Source organism: Pestalotiopsis fici (genome assembly GCF_000516985.1).
Source record: "Pestalotiopsis fici W106-1 unplaced genomic scaffold PFICI_Scf_13, whole genome shotgun sequence".
NCBI lineage: Eukaryota > Fungi > Ascomycota > Sordariomycetes > Amphisphaeriales > Sporocadaceae > Pestalotiopsis > Pestalotiopsis fici.
The window spans coordinates 282,463-296,147 of record NW_006917103.1 but is presented as its reverse complement, the minus strand read 5'-3'; the positions used below and the strand labels follow the sequence as shown (position 1 = coordinate 296,147).

Below are 13,685 nucleotides of genomic sequence, written 5' to 3'. Positions count from 1 at the left end.
GGGGGGGGGATCAGACGAGTTGCTAGCTAATCCCGATATTCTCTACTGCTGACATGCTCCCAATGGACACAACGCAATCATACAGTTCTCGTCCCGAGGCAGAAGCGAGGAATGAAATTGGCTTGCTTTGGGAACTGCCAAGATAACAATAGAGTCCAGGTCAAAAGTATGATGCCAGACTTTTATTGTCCATGATCATAGTGTTCCCCGCCAGTCTTGGCATGAACGACAAATGCAGAGACTTCCACTTGGCGCTGTGGGTGAGCATTGCCCAAGTTACATGATTCCAGATCCAGATCGAGACACAGCCTCGGGACTTTGTCGCTTGGAAGAATTGTCGATGATCTCGTCTTTTCTCTTCTCATTGTCATCTTCTTACAAAGCCATAAGTGAAACCTTTGAAAACCTGATCTCATGGCACCACATAGCGTCGCAATGCAGCCCAAAGTGATGAGCATATCGCCTTCTACTAAACCGAGTGCCTGGACGCCATTGCTGCTATAAACTTTCGAGGACGTCCCGTCGCCGAGGTACTCGTAGTTCCACCCGATGATCCAAACTGTTCTTAGTACAGACATGGTCATGGCAACCAAGCATAATACTATAATTATCAACAGCCCGACCCTCTGTGATGGCTGCTTCATTCTGCATCCAATTAGGAATCATAGACACGAGAAAATCATGACATCATGTGATGGGCCAATTTGAATGGACCAAAGAATAGGTCAATACTCACAATCTCCAAGAAAGAAGCACGGGGATAATCACAGAAGCTAGATCCAGAAGGCTGTGGGCGGCTCGAGCAGGAGTCAGTTATCACAAGCATTTTATGATTTGTGTGAAAAGTACCAACATTGAGTGATAATGGCCCAGTATACTGAGACATTTGGGCCCCAGCGACGTTCGTACGGTAGATCCACTTCCCACAGCGCTTCGGCTGGGCTTATCTGGAAGAATGTGACCGGCACCACAGTGATAGTGAGCAGAGATGCCACAGCGAGGAGACTGATCAAAAGCCGTCGGTACCAGATATGCACAGAAAATAGGCGGATCAAAAGTATAACAATGGAAAGTCTCGCTAGGATCGAGACTGTCGCTTCGAAAGGAATGCTTAGAAAGTTGTACTTGAGATCATTTTGAAAGTCAATATCAAACTCCTGGTCTGTTGGCGCGTTCCGAAGCTCGTACATCGTTGATAATGTTGCGAGCGTCCGCCTGATGACCTGGAATATCTTTGGAAATTTGTGTGTCAGCACATATACGGTCTCACATTCTATTTCTCAATCCCAGTCTTATGTCCTTGATTGTAACCACTTTCCATGGATCGTTGAGAGACTGCGAGGCTTTCAGGATCATTCTGATTGTAAACTTACCAGTGCTAATAGCATTATCCAATCTTCCCAACCAAGTTTACCGGCCCTGCGCACATATAGGCGAAGAGAAACCATAATTATGCTGATGCCTGTCAGTGCTAATGGTAGGCCCAAAAGCACGTTGGTCTGCATGTTTGGCGGCGAGTCTATATCACAGGAGATTCTGAAGAACGAACCTGGAAAATTACTAGGTGTAGATATTGCGAGAACCCTGCTTCCTGAAGATATAAAAGAAGAGAAGGGGAAAATCAAGAAGCGCCATTGAAAGCTGTCGTACAGGACGACACATGAAAGAGTCTTGAATCTGTCGCTTGTACCACATGCTACGATGTACAACCCTCCCATTTCGGACATACTGTACGGGTGTAGTTATAAGTATTGTATCGGCCACCTTACAGCCAGTGGTAAACGAAATATATGGAGCTCATGTTGCCAGCCGCATCCGCCCTGCCTGGATCCGGCTTGACGTTGGTATGCATGGAACCGAAAATCTCATGGCCTGTCTATCAACATGGAAAGATGCAGTTAAAGGACAGCACGTATATGAAGAGCTGGTACGTTTGGAACAGAGGACGCTTGAAAGATATGCTACAACCAGACCCGCAAGTGCAGAATTCTCAGTACATAAATGCCGATCTCTTCTTGAATGATCTTCCTCGCACGACATACATGATGAAACGCATAAACGTGTATTTGCATGATCGAGGTGATTGGGATCACTTTTCCATCGCCATCGCAAATTTCTTTTACGGGGGATAGACATAACAAACGCGCATTTTTAGTTTTTAGTAGTCGACCCAATGTCGCCCCAGCGAATATTGGAAAAGACGACATGTGTATCAGGATGGTTAGACTGAATGTACGCAGGTGTGCTGTCTGCAACATTGCAAGGGCCGTTGCTGCCGGCGTCTAGCCATGCCATTTGCTGCGCGGCATCATTCCAGATGCTCATGGCCAGGACCACTGTGGTTCTTGTCAGCAATCTTCACGCGTTGCGGCCTTGAGCGGACTTGTACGACTTACTGCCTCGGCCCAAGGCTTGTCCCATACCTGCAAGCCCACCGGTGCCATCGTTGCAGCTGGAGATGGTTCCACCATTGACTTGCTTGCCATTCTGAATATAGAGGCGCGTAATTTGCGTCAATGTACTGCTGCCCGCAAACTGCGTCACCACCGTGAACGGCTTGCTCGTGTCGACGGTGCCGCCAGTGGCCCAAAGGCTGTGCTGGCCACTTGCGTAGGGATTGTACCCGCATCCGCTCTTGTCGCAATTATTTCCGCTGCACGGGTGCGGCGTCATGGCCGTCGCCTTGGCGTTGGCCTCGAGGACGTCCATTTCACTGCAACAGTAGCCCTGGCATTGAGCGTCGCAGTAGCCCTGACCGGCTCCGGCACCGCCAGAGGAACCGCCACCGTCGGCCTTCATCTCGGAGAGGTAAAAAGCTCCATTCTCCCCACAGGGAACGGCCGAAAAGTCAACGTCTACGGATAACTCCTGATTGAGGAGGTTCATCATAACGTATTTGTTGTCAGCATCTTGCAAGTAGATGCGAGGAGAAGCTGGGTTGAGCGTGCTGCCCGATTTGACGTAGTGGTATAGAGTCACGGCGTTGCCCGAGGTTGAGACGCCCATGGCCGCATAGTCTGCCGCTGTCCTCGAGCCTGCAGTTCCTTGAGCATACTTGGAATCCTTGTCTAGAACGACAGAAGTGTTTTGTTGCACGCAGCCGCCCGAGGTAGTGCACCTCCATGTTGGGAGCGAGGGATGCTGCTCTGAGCTCTGAGCTATAACTGGGCGCAGCATCAGAGCCTTGATCAGGCTTACATAAATCAGTTTTGAAAACATGTTTAGCAATCTCGATATGCCTCAGCAAAGAAGAGTATGAATTGAAAGTACTCAGGAAGAGAGTAAAAGTCCCTCGTATTGTATTAGAATTTATTCGGTACGTTAACCAAGGAGTGTGCCGCTTGTCAATACTTGCCCGTCTAAGCTTCAAATCATTATCTCAATTGCCGTAGTGACGTCAAGGTTATACTATCCTTGAATCATGCAGGCTGTGCGTGATAGATTACAACGGTACGGGCGAACTGGCTTTATAAGATAAATTCCCGAACATCCGCCAAGCATAGTTGCCGTATGTAAAGTACTCCCAGAAGAGGTATTCTCCGGAACTCTTGCCCAGACTTGCAATCTAGATATAGATCACAAGGGTCGTCCAAATTAGAGTGTGCTAAGACGCTCCGCAAGATATTATTCGTTCTTGGCAGACGGAAGATGATATTGCGGCTTTGCATTGGACCAGCATAATAACCGGACTCTTGTCGATTGGAACCTATCCGGGTAAACTCATCACGCGCTCAGTCCCGCCCGAAGTTAGCATCAACCATGTACTAGAGCCAATGGTCAAATGATTATGGTTACAATATGATCTTGAATATCAGTGAAAGGGTGGGAAAGCAGGCCCGAATGCATAGATTAATTGCTCAAGGGCACCGGTATTAAAGGCTAGCATCTCGTCAAAAATTCCACACGAGCGTGTAATCTGCGCCAGTGAAATACCAAGTAGCTTCGAGTCGCTGTCTCTCGCCGTACTGTAGGGTTCATTTCATCTCTTTTCTATTCATTACTTTACATATCAAGTCGCCATGTTGTTCGCCACTGGCTTCACCACTCTAGCACTGCTCGCCGCAGAGGCAGCTGCTCACGGTGCCGTCACTAGTTACGTGATTGGAGGTACAACATACCCAGGGTAATTCAAGTCCTACAATGCTCTCCCCCATTACTCCAGTATCTAACATGTCCAATTGCAATTGCAAGATATCAGGGCTTTTCTCCCAACTCAAACCCCGTGATCCAACGCCAGTGGCCAGACTACAATCCAGTCACAACCGCCACGGACAGCAAGCTCCGCTGCAACGGCGGCACTTCCGCCGCCTTGTCAGCAAGCGTCAAGCCCGGCGATAGCGTCGAGGCCATCTGGGGCCAGTGGACACACGCCCAGGGACCCATCATTGTGTGGATGTACAAGTGCGCCGGCGACTTTTCGTCCTGCGACGGTAGCGGGTCCAACTGGTTCAAGATTGACGAGGCCGGCTTCCACGGCGACGGAAAGACCGTGTTCCTCGACACCGAGACGCCGAGCGGCTGGGACATTGCCAAGCTGGTCGGTGGCAACAAGGGCTGGACCAGCACCATCCCAGCCGGCCTGGCTGCGGGCAACTATCTCATCCGTCATGAGCTGATTGCCTTGCACCAAGCCAAGGCACCCCAGTGGTATGCCGAGTGTGCTCAGATCACAGTGACTGGATCTGGTACAGCGCAGCCAAGTGCCAGCCAGAAGGCGGCGATCCCAGGCTACTGCAAGCAAACTGACCCCAACATCAGCGTGAGTCCCTAGACATCGTCAAGTATTCTCAAGGGTAAGACAAAGTGCATTTTACTAATTGAATGGCGTTTAGGTGGCGATCAACGACCACACCATCTCACAGACCTATACAGTTCCCGGCCCTGCAGTCTTCAAGGGCACCGCTGCCAAGAAGGCCAGACACTTCACTGCTTAATTCACTCGCACAATGCAGCATGTGTGGCAGGATGGTCGAATTCTGGGCATGGCTTATGTAGTGCGAGCTCTCAACCCACTTCCAATTGACTATTACTCCTTCGACGACAATTCACTAATTTCAAATGCATGATGGGAGAGTTGAGTGGAATGTCAAACTAGTGTTTGTTCGTATTTAGTCCAGTATCGTTAAATTAAGACCACCTTACCATCATGTATGATATACGTCGATTTGACTCACAAGAAGTGACAAGTGTCTTCAGGCATCCAACTACGCCTTATGGTCGCGAGTGGGTTCATCAACATACAATTATTGAATTAGATTGAGGTTCATGCCTTCGTTATTTCATAGGCTGTCAGCTCATCTGGCAGCCTAGTATATACATTAGTCTTCTGACAGTGTCCTAGAGCAGGACAACAGTGCTGTTTGCCCAAAAGTCGCGACTGCTGAAGCCGGCATTGAAAGTAAATGCACCAGATGGAATGCGCCAATCTTGAGCTACGATATCCCAGTAGCTCACATCGCGACGCATCAAGTCAAAAGTAACTGTCTTGGTTTCGCCTGCCTCGAGCCAAATCTTGTCGAAACCACGCAACTGGCTAGGCGGCGTGCCCTCAGGCGTAGAGTCGGGGAAGCCGGCATACAGCTGGGGCACGGCATAGCCGGCCACACCACCAGTGTTTGTCACGTCGGCCTTGATGGTGTACACCGTCTCCCACAAGGCCGGGTTGCCACCAGGCATGGTGTCGCGGGCTGGGGGCAGAGCGGTCAAGTTGCTTGCCGATGAGTTGCCCGACAGTCCACTCAGGCTAAAGGTGGTGTAGCTCAGACCGAATCCGAATTCGTAGCGCGGAGTAATATCGTTGGCATCAAAGTGGCGGTAACCAACCTCGAGACGCTCGTCAAACCAGCTCTGCCAGTCGTAAGTACCGTTGGTCTGGACAGCTGTAGTCACGGGTGCGTTGTAGTCTGACTCATTGTATGCCATCACATAAGGCAACTTGGCCGATGGGTTGACCTTACCATACAAAAGGTCGACAATAGCATTGCCAGCCTGCTCACCAGGGTAGTGTGCGGCCAGGATGGCGGTGACGTTGGGATGGTCGGCGAATGGCAACACGTTGATACCGTTGGAGTGCGTGACTACAACTGTATTGTTGCAGTAGGTGGCCACAGCCTCTACTACGGCACTGCCGTTCCAATCCAAGTCCAAAGAGTCCCGATCCTTGTTTTCCTCGGCCCACGACTTGAGGAAAACGAGACAGACATCAGGCAACTGACCGATCCAGAGATCTGGAAGCGCCGTGGTAGTGAGAAGAGTGTTGTTGAGCCAGGACTGAACCAGAGCTCCATCTTGCTCAGCACGTCTGGTGATGGCGTCCAAGGGGTTCGACAAGGAGCTGAAGCGGCAAGTTCCAGAGCCACCTGCGTTGGGCAGCACACCGTACTCGTAGTTTACATTGTTATATGCGCCCTGGGTAATAGGACCAGCATCGTTTCCAAAAACGGCGATGCTCTTGGGTGCATTCAAAGGAAGTGCTCCATTCTCGTTCTTGAGAAGAACCGTCGATTCAGCGCCGTGCTGGCGGATCAAGACGCTGTGGTTACCGCGGACGTCCCGGTTGCTAGTTCCCGTAAAGGTCCAATCGTATAGCCATGTGTCGGGAGGGGAGTCGACATTTAGAGGGCCAACGGATGAATCGACACTGGGATAGTCTTGGTCTTGGCCAAGAAGGTAGTATGCTGATAGACAATCAGTAAGATAAATTTCAAAAGCGGTTCCATGATGGAGAACCTACGTGTCATTGTACGAATGACCATGTCATCCAGACGCGACATATCGACAGTGCCATTCTCAACAGCGGCAGTCAGATTCTTGCCAAAGTAAGAACCCTCCGTCCACATCTCACCGTACAAGGTGAAGCCACCGGGCATGGTCATATCCATGCCGCTCTCAATGGATGCGACTCCACTGTGAGTGGCGCCCCAATCCGACATCACATATCCTTGGAAGCCGAGCTCGGTCTTCAAGAGATGGTTGAGCGCCCACGAGTTCTGGCAAGAGTGAGAGCCATTAAGACGGTTGTACGAGCACATGAAGGAAGCGGCGCCACTGCGCACAGCGTTGGCAAATGGCCACATGTAGATTTCATGGACTGTTCGATCATCAATGTTGGACGAGACTGAGTCCTGGATGTACGTCGTGGCGTTGGCGTTGGGGTCGAAGGTTGGGTTACGCTGAGTCTCCTGTTCGTTGCCGATAAAGTGCTTTGCATTGGCTTGCACGCCGGCATCCTGGAAGCCAATGATGGTCTCCTCCATACATACACCGGTCAAGTAGGGGTCCGCAGCGAAGCCTTCCCAGGATCTCTGTATCAAAGTATTAGTCATTGTTCCACGTTTCATAATATTGGAGATTCCACTTACACCATTGTATGCGCTGCGGCCAAGAGGCCCAGCGACGGGACCTAGGATCACATGTGTTCCCTTGGCTTTGTGCTCTTCAGCAATTGCATAGGCGCGGTCGTAGATGAGCTTTCGGTCCCAACTAGCCGCAGCTGATACTCCGCTGACAAAGACACTCGAGTAAGTGCCTTCCTCGATTCCCTGAGGACCGTTCTGCAGACACAAGCCACTAAAGTTGAGGCGAGGAATGGGGAGTACGTTGCCCACGCAGGGGCCAGGTTGGCCAGTCACCATCCACGCCTTCTCCTCAAGGGTGAGTTGGGCTGTGAAGGCCTTGGCCTTGGCCATTGCCTCTTCCCATCCTCCAATTCCGGTTGTGTTTGCTGTTGACTGATCAGCAAATTTCCAAAGCAAAAAGGCTATGGAGTGCACTCACGTGATGGATATACAGCCGGTGAGTGACCGTAGGGGTCCAGGATAGTAGTATTCAGAGGTTGGACATTACTGAAAGCGGTGCCTGGATGGTTGATGGGTGTCTGGCAAGAATCGGCAGCCGCAGGAGCTAGAAGCAGCCCCGAGGCAACCAACGCATTTGCTACGGTTCTCATCATGTTGTGTCTGGGACGGGAGACTGGTCGCACTGGTTCCTACTCGCCAGCATTCACAGACCAACACCACGCCTTGTCTTATATAGAGAGTCATGCGCAAACATCTCGGCCGAGCTCTGTCCATTCTACGAAGCACCACCTCGATGCGTACATTTCGGGCACTCCACTATGATACCATTGCGGCCTCACATTTTGTCTCTTCTTCCATGCTCGCGCGTGACGACTTTTGGTCAACTTTCAAGGCGGCTCTTCTGGAAAGACTCGAGGGATACCGGGCCCCACACATCGGATCCTAGCCCGCGTGTGAATAGGGCCGACTTTACGAACCAGAGCGATAGAAATCCGGGGCACGCCCGCAGATCTCCAGCTTCACGCAACTCCAGCGGATCCCGATTATTTTCCAAGTGTCGTGCCGCGAGACGCGGAATCGCTCAGGCCATGGATCCAATGCTCCAGCAGTTTATTCCATGCATGCTCGCGCCATGTCGTACAAATTGAGACTTCGTTATAGACCTCTAACGTATGTTACAGCCTGTGTTGAACAAGATTGTTTTATTTTCGGTGTCTATATCTTCAACTTCTTTGCTGCGAATCGAGAAGATAGGGATCACAACTTTGGTTGCAACAGTTAGAGAAGATGAACAAAACAACTTGGCTTGAACCACTATTCCGGAAACTCCGAAAATAATGTTAGCGTACGTCATCCTGAATGGAGTTTCCCGGAGCAAGAGCCTCGTACTAGCCATAGTACAATGTAGGAGTAGTTGACCGCCCACGGCCAAGGTTCCATGAACAGCAAAAATATTGTGACTGTCACGATACGATGATATGGGCTGATGGAGCCGGAAATTGCTGACTTCTCGTGCTTCTGCCCGTGATGAGACGAAGTTTTCCCGACGTAGCGACGTCATTCGGATATCGGATGACAAGAACCTGCGGACATAGGGGTAGGGTAGCCAATCGGAAAGTCGAATCGAAGTCAAATGCGGGCCGCAAAATGCTTGTTCTCGGCCCTACCACGGACCCCCAGACTTCAAGACCCCATACCAATATGGTCAACCCCAATCCCCTCGATAATGTTGTCGAACATGTTATTGAGTGGATTAACGGGGGAATGCACTGGAGCTCATGGATATTTGACCGAGATTCTGTCCGGCATCGTCTTCTCAAGTTCGATCATAGCATTCTGATCAAGCAGCTGCTCTCTCTTCTTCACGGGAATTCTGACCATTCCGCGTATATGGCAGTATTGAATGGTCTGCTGGCTTTGGCTTCACCAGTACGTTTTGTCCTGCAAACTAAATATGCTACACGGATGAAGGCCCGAGAGAGCATGTGCGTCCGGGCAAGGCAATACCCCTCTGCCGCACTTCTCGGCCTTGTGGCCTCATCGGATCGGGCGCAGTTCCTGTAAACAGGATTTGAATGTCCTACGTGGGGACGTTCAAATCGTGAGTTATTTATCAATTCTTCGTGGGTCTCTGAAGGAAAGAGGAGTGCATTCATGTTGTTGCGCCCGTTTCTCTCCGCGAATAGTGAAGACGATGGAGAAGACCGCGTTGTGTTTTTTGTGGCCCCTCACACCTGCCGTTCCGGATACTCGTTTTTCGGACTGATTGCGCATGACTGTGCTTATGTTTCCAGAGCATATTGAAGTCGGTGAGATTATGCTTGTAAAGAGGTGACAGACTTCTCAACCTCAGCACGTCGAGTGTTGGTGGCTGTGAGATGCCATGAAGACCTTTCGAGAAAGTCAATCACGCTGTAAATGGCTGCGCCCCGCTTTGAGAGTCCCAGCAAATATTTCAAGCATGGCAAAAGCCATCACCAGGGCTTCGTCAAGGGTGTTACCGATGAGAGAGTCCTAGAGGAGGGAATCACCACTTGGGTATTCATACCCTTCCGCAGCCCATGACTCTCTGAGCTCGTTATCAAGCATTTCCTCCATATCCAGGCTTCTCATCATCCGCCCGTCATACGGATCAAAGAACCACAGGTTCTCTAGTGCACAAGGCCAGCTGTGCTCTTCGGTTGCCCCGTGCCATGCCCCCAGGCCGTCTTCGCAAACCACATGGATCTCCTCTGTGCTAGTCCAGTCACGAAGCTCTTTCGATTCCCAGTGATAAAAGTATTCCTCAGAGTTTTTGCGTTCGAATCTGAGCCTCTTGATGAATGCTGAGACGGGGACGAAAGATTCAAAGCTAGTTGTCCCGATAGAAATCATGTCGATGTCCAAATTTAGCCATACATAGCGCGATATGTCGTCCATGGTGTCGCTCGATTCCGTTATTGTGAGTTCAGAGAATGCCTGTTTGTAAAGCCCCAGGCTGCGAGCTTCGTGACAGGTCTGTAATATCGCTGGAACCAGCGTAGAGGAGACCAATCGCTGAAGTTTCCCGGGGCCGTAAACAATGCGGACCTCGACCGTACGCGGTTCGACCGTCAAGGCCCAGATATGCGCACGCAGCTCAAATGGCAGGCGCGAAAATGAATGCAAGGTTGACATATCGTTGAAACTTGTAGAAAGAGAAGATTTACAGACTCGAAGATGCTGTTATCGCTGCCTGCGACTTTGCGAATCAAGATGAAGCCAACTCGTCTCAAGCTTTGAGGCAGTGAGTATCCCCACAATCTTGTACCGAGATTTGGCTATTGATATAGGTGTGCGATATCCTAGATCTCGTCGACGCGCTTGACTTACGCGACCAAATGATAAATGAATCGCCTGCCTGAGGTAATATGATTGAAATCAAGGAACGTCGTGTTGTGGGGGTCAGTTTCACGAGGTGAAGAGTTTAAGTAAACTCTTAACCAAGATGCGGCGTGTATCTTGGCAGAGGGGAGGGCACTATACCTTAATTGGCCTTCCAGTGTAAATCCAACCCCCAAGTCCCAGTGCAATTTTGGACGTGAACTTTGACCTTGAAAATACATATATGTATATTGCCGTGAGAAAAAAAAATATAGATAACGTAATGGGCGCCGGTATATTGAAGAAGAAAGTGAAGCCTGCCGCGGGAACCGACTGAAAATGACACGGCAGCCGACTTAATAGCAGTCTGCAGCAAGCTGTTGGATGTCGAGGTAATGTGTTAATCTAGGAATGGCGACTAGTTTGACCGGGGGATATAATATAACCTTTTCTATCATCTTCAAGCGCCATCGAATATGGCCTATCGTCATTGTGATAAATGCACACACTTTTTGGTGAATAGAAAAGCTGGCAGACGCGCCATGTGTGCAGTTTCGACAATAAGCACTCTTCACGACATAGGTCTGAGCCATGCTGTCCTCGGAGGCAAAAATCTTGGAATGATCCTTAGCGAGCAAGGCTATCGGACACATGGCGCAGTTTCAACTCAAATCATGATAATCAAAAACAGACCTGCACGCGCCTCCCACATCTCTGATACCGAACGACCAATCTCGTACAGTCGCAAGCAGTCACAATCAGCAGTGGCATACTCTGAACAAGGAGAGAGTACACTGTTCATTGCGGAAATTGCGAGCACCGATGCACGTGAAGCTATGTGCGAATTACCGAACCTAAATCCCAACACGACCGATAATGCGAGTCTATATATGGAAAACAGAAAAAACATTGGGGAAAGGGGGAAAAAACTATTTTTATATCCAAACTCTACAGTACGCTAGCTGAGCTGGAGACAAGACATGACTTCTAGCCGGGTACATACGGATACGGCGTGCTGACGAGAATTGCGCCTCGGACAAGTGACTCACGCCGTAATTAAGCCGCTATCCTCTGTCCCACATTACTGCGCCGTGACCGATCACGCCGGAATACATCCAGCGCCGGGTCCCACTTTGCGGTCTGCCCGTGGACGGCATACTATGATCTTCGTATATATGTAGCAGAAGACTTGCATCAAAGTTCTGCAGTTTATCTCGCATTTATCAATCCTGAGGGAGAAACAGGTCATTTCCAATCAACAGTTCGTACCACAACTCGCGAAACAATTGCAGCAATGGCGCAGATACATGGGATTTGCACGTCCAAATTCCAAAAGGTACGGGACCTATTTCAACAATTTCTCGACTCTGGTGAAGAGGTCGGCGCCTCCATCACGGTCAATGTTGATGGCGAGGATGTCATCAACCTATGGGGCGGCTTCGTCAACGCAGAACGCACCCAGCCCTGGAACGAGGACACCATTGTGCCTGTGGCCTCGAGCACCAAGATGATCCCAGCCCTGGCCGTCCTCATGCTAGCCGACAGCGGTGCTATATCGGTTTACGACAAGGTGTCCAAACACTGGCCCGAGTTCGCGGCGAATGGCAAGGAGGATATCGAGATCCGCCACTGTCTTTCGCACACATCTGGCGTTGCCGGGTGGGATGAGAAGTTGACCATGGACGACATTTGTGACGTGGCCAGCTCGGCCGCGAAACTAGCCGGCCAAGCTCCGTGGTGGACTCCCGGAACGGCTTCGGCCTACCATGGCTGGAACTTCGGCCATCTGCTTAGTGAGATCGTGTATCGTGTGACGGGCATGTACCTCAAAGAGTTTATCGCAAAAAACATTACTGGTCCCCTAGGCGCGGACTTTCAAATCGGGCTCAAGGAGGAAGACGAGGCGCGCCTGTCCGAATTCATCCCGACTCCTCCATCAGCGCCGCCTCGAGATCTCGGACCACTGTTCATCAAAGTGCTTGGAAACCCATCCATGGCTCCGGCAATGGGTAGGACCAAGGCGTGGAGGAATGGAGAGATTGGTGCATCCAATGGATATGGCAACGCCCGCGCTCTAAACACAATGTTGTCTCATGTCACACTAGCAGGACTCGACAGTGTCAAGGCCGACGCAAGACTGCTGTCTGCTTCAACGGTCAATTTGATCTTTGAGGAACAGTCTTATGGCAAGGATCTCGCAGTCGGTAAGACCATCCGCTTTGGTATTGGTTACGCTCTACGGGGAGACGGAGACACTTGGGTAGACGATTGGTTGCCGGCTGGCCGAGTGGCTTACTGGGGAGGATCCGGAGGCTCCCTTGGCATCATGGACGTTGATCGACGGGTTACTATAACCTATGCCATGAACCAGAAGTCAAATGACATGATTGGAAATACTGCGTCCAGGGCTTATATAAAGGCTATCTACGAGGCTCTGGGAGTTGAGATGGAGTAAAGCTGCTGCAGGAACGAACAAAGATATCGACCATCATTCGCAAGCGTCATTCAAATTTTGTCATTATTCCTTTCAAATAAGAAGTAAAGAAGATGCGAGGAAAAGTTACAGGTGTACACCATGACTCAGCACTTGGCACCGCGCAGGCTGCATTGCAAACTCGTAACACCACATGACTAAGCGTAAGATCGTCAAGAGTTGAAGATTAAAAATATCTGATCTCTATTTTCTCGACATTTTGTATGAAAACTAACCGTATACCAAATGCCGACTGCCTTTCCCGCCAATCCTGTCTTGGAAATCCTGCAGAGAACCAGCCAACCCCCCCCTACAGAACCCCTGCCCCATGGCCAAGCCAATCGTGCAGCACGGCGGCAGACCAGGCGATTGATCACCAACATTGACGAATCACAACTTGGCGTCAATATCCCAATATGGTTTTCTGGTCATTTTACTGAGTAAAGAATTTTTAAACCATTTGCAACCAGGAAAAAAATGATCCGACGGTTGGGGGGCCACGTTTTCTTCCCCCGGCCCCCAACCTTGGGTATACGCTGAAACCGAATGAAGCCATCATGAGCCCATTTTCG

The 13,685-nt window shown here is 50.3% G+C and overlaps 6 protein-coding genes across 6 annotated transcripts; 2 read left to right on the top strand and 4 right to left on the bottom strand.

Moving 5' to 3' along the window:
• Window positions 1–827: 827 nt before the first annotated feature.
• PFICI_14495 (uncharacterized protein) lies at window positions 828–1,505 on the bottom strand (the record flags this gene model as incomplete). The annotated part of the gene is made up of 2 exons (XM_007843076.1): window positions 828–1,232; window positions 1,374–1,505. 2 exons carry the CDS (start codon window positions 1,503–1,505, stop codon window positions 828–830), a joined length of 537 nt encoding a protein of 178 aa, XP_007841267.1.
• Window positions 1,506–2,151: 646 nt separating this feature from the next.
• On the bottom strand, window positions 2,152–3,219 carry PFICI_14494 (uncharacterized protein; the record flags this gene model as incomplete). The annotated part of the gene is made up of 2 exons (XM_007843075.1): window positions 2,152–2,336; window positions 2,397–3,219. 2 exons carry the CDS (start codon window positions 3,217–3,219, stop codon window positions 2,152–2,154), a joined length of 1,008 nt encoding a protein of 335 aa, XP_007841266.1.
• An 800-nt stretch (window positions 3,220–4,019) lies between these two features.
• PFICI_14493 (uncharacterized protein) lies at window positions 4,020–4,934 on the top strand (the record flags this gene model as incomplete). Its single annotated transcript, XM_007843074.1, has 3 exons — window positions 4,020–4,123; window positions 4,192–4,759; window positions 4,833–4,934. The coding sequence occupies 3 exons, from the start codon at window positions 4,020–4,022 to the stop codon at window positions 4,932–4,934; spliced, it is 774 nt and encodes a 257-aa protein (XP_007841265.1).
• Window positions 4,935–5,337: 403 nt separating this feature from the next.
• Window positions 5,338–7,951, bottom strand: PFICI_14492 (beta-glucosidase G; the record flags this gene model as incomplete). Its single annotated transcript, XM_007843073.1, has 4 exons — window positions 5,338–6,677; window positions 6,734–7,304; window positions 7,362–7,723; window positions 7,777–7,951. 4 exons carry the CDS (start codon window positions 7,949–7,951, stop codon window positions 5,338–5,340), a joined length of 2,448 nt encoding a protein of 815 aa, XP_007841264.1.
• A 1,861-nt stretch (window positions 7,952–9,812) lies between these two features.
• On the bottom strand, window positions 9,813–10,454 carry PFICI_14491 (uncharacterized protein; the record flags this gene model as incomplete). Its single annotated transcript, XM_007843072.1, has 1 exon — window positions 9,813–10,454. One exon carries the CDS (start codon window positions 10,452–10,454, stop codon window positions 9,813–9,815), a length of 642 nt encoding a protein of 213 aa, XP_007841263.1.
• Window positions 10,455–11,934: 1,480 nt separating this feature from the next.
• On the top strand, window positions 11,935–13,095 carry PFICI_14490 (uncharacterized protein; the record flags this gene model as incomplete). The annotated part of the gene is made up of 1 exon (XM_007843071.1): window positions 11,935–13,095. The coding sequence occupies one exon, from the start codon at window positions 11,935–11,937 to the stop codon at window positions 13,093–13,095; it is 1,161 nt and encodes a 386-aa protein (XP_007841262.1).
• Window positions 13,096–13,685: the final 590 nt, after the last annotated feature.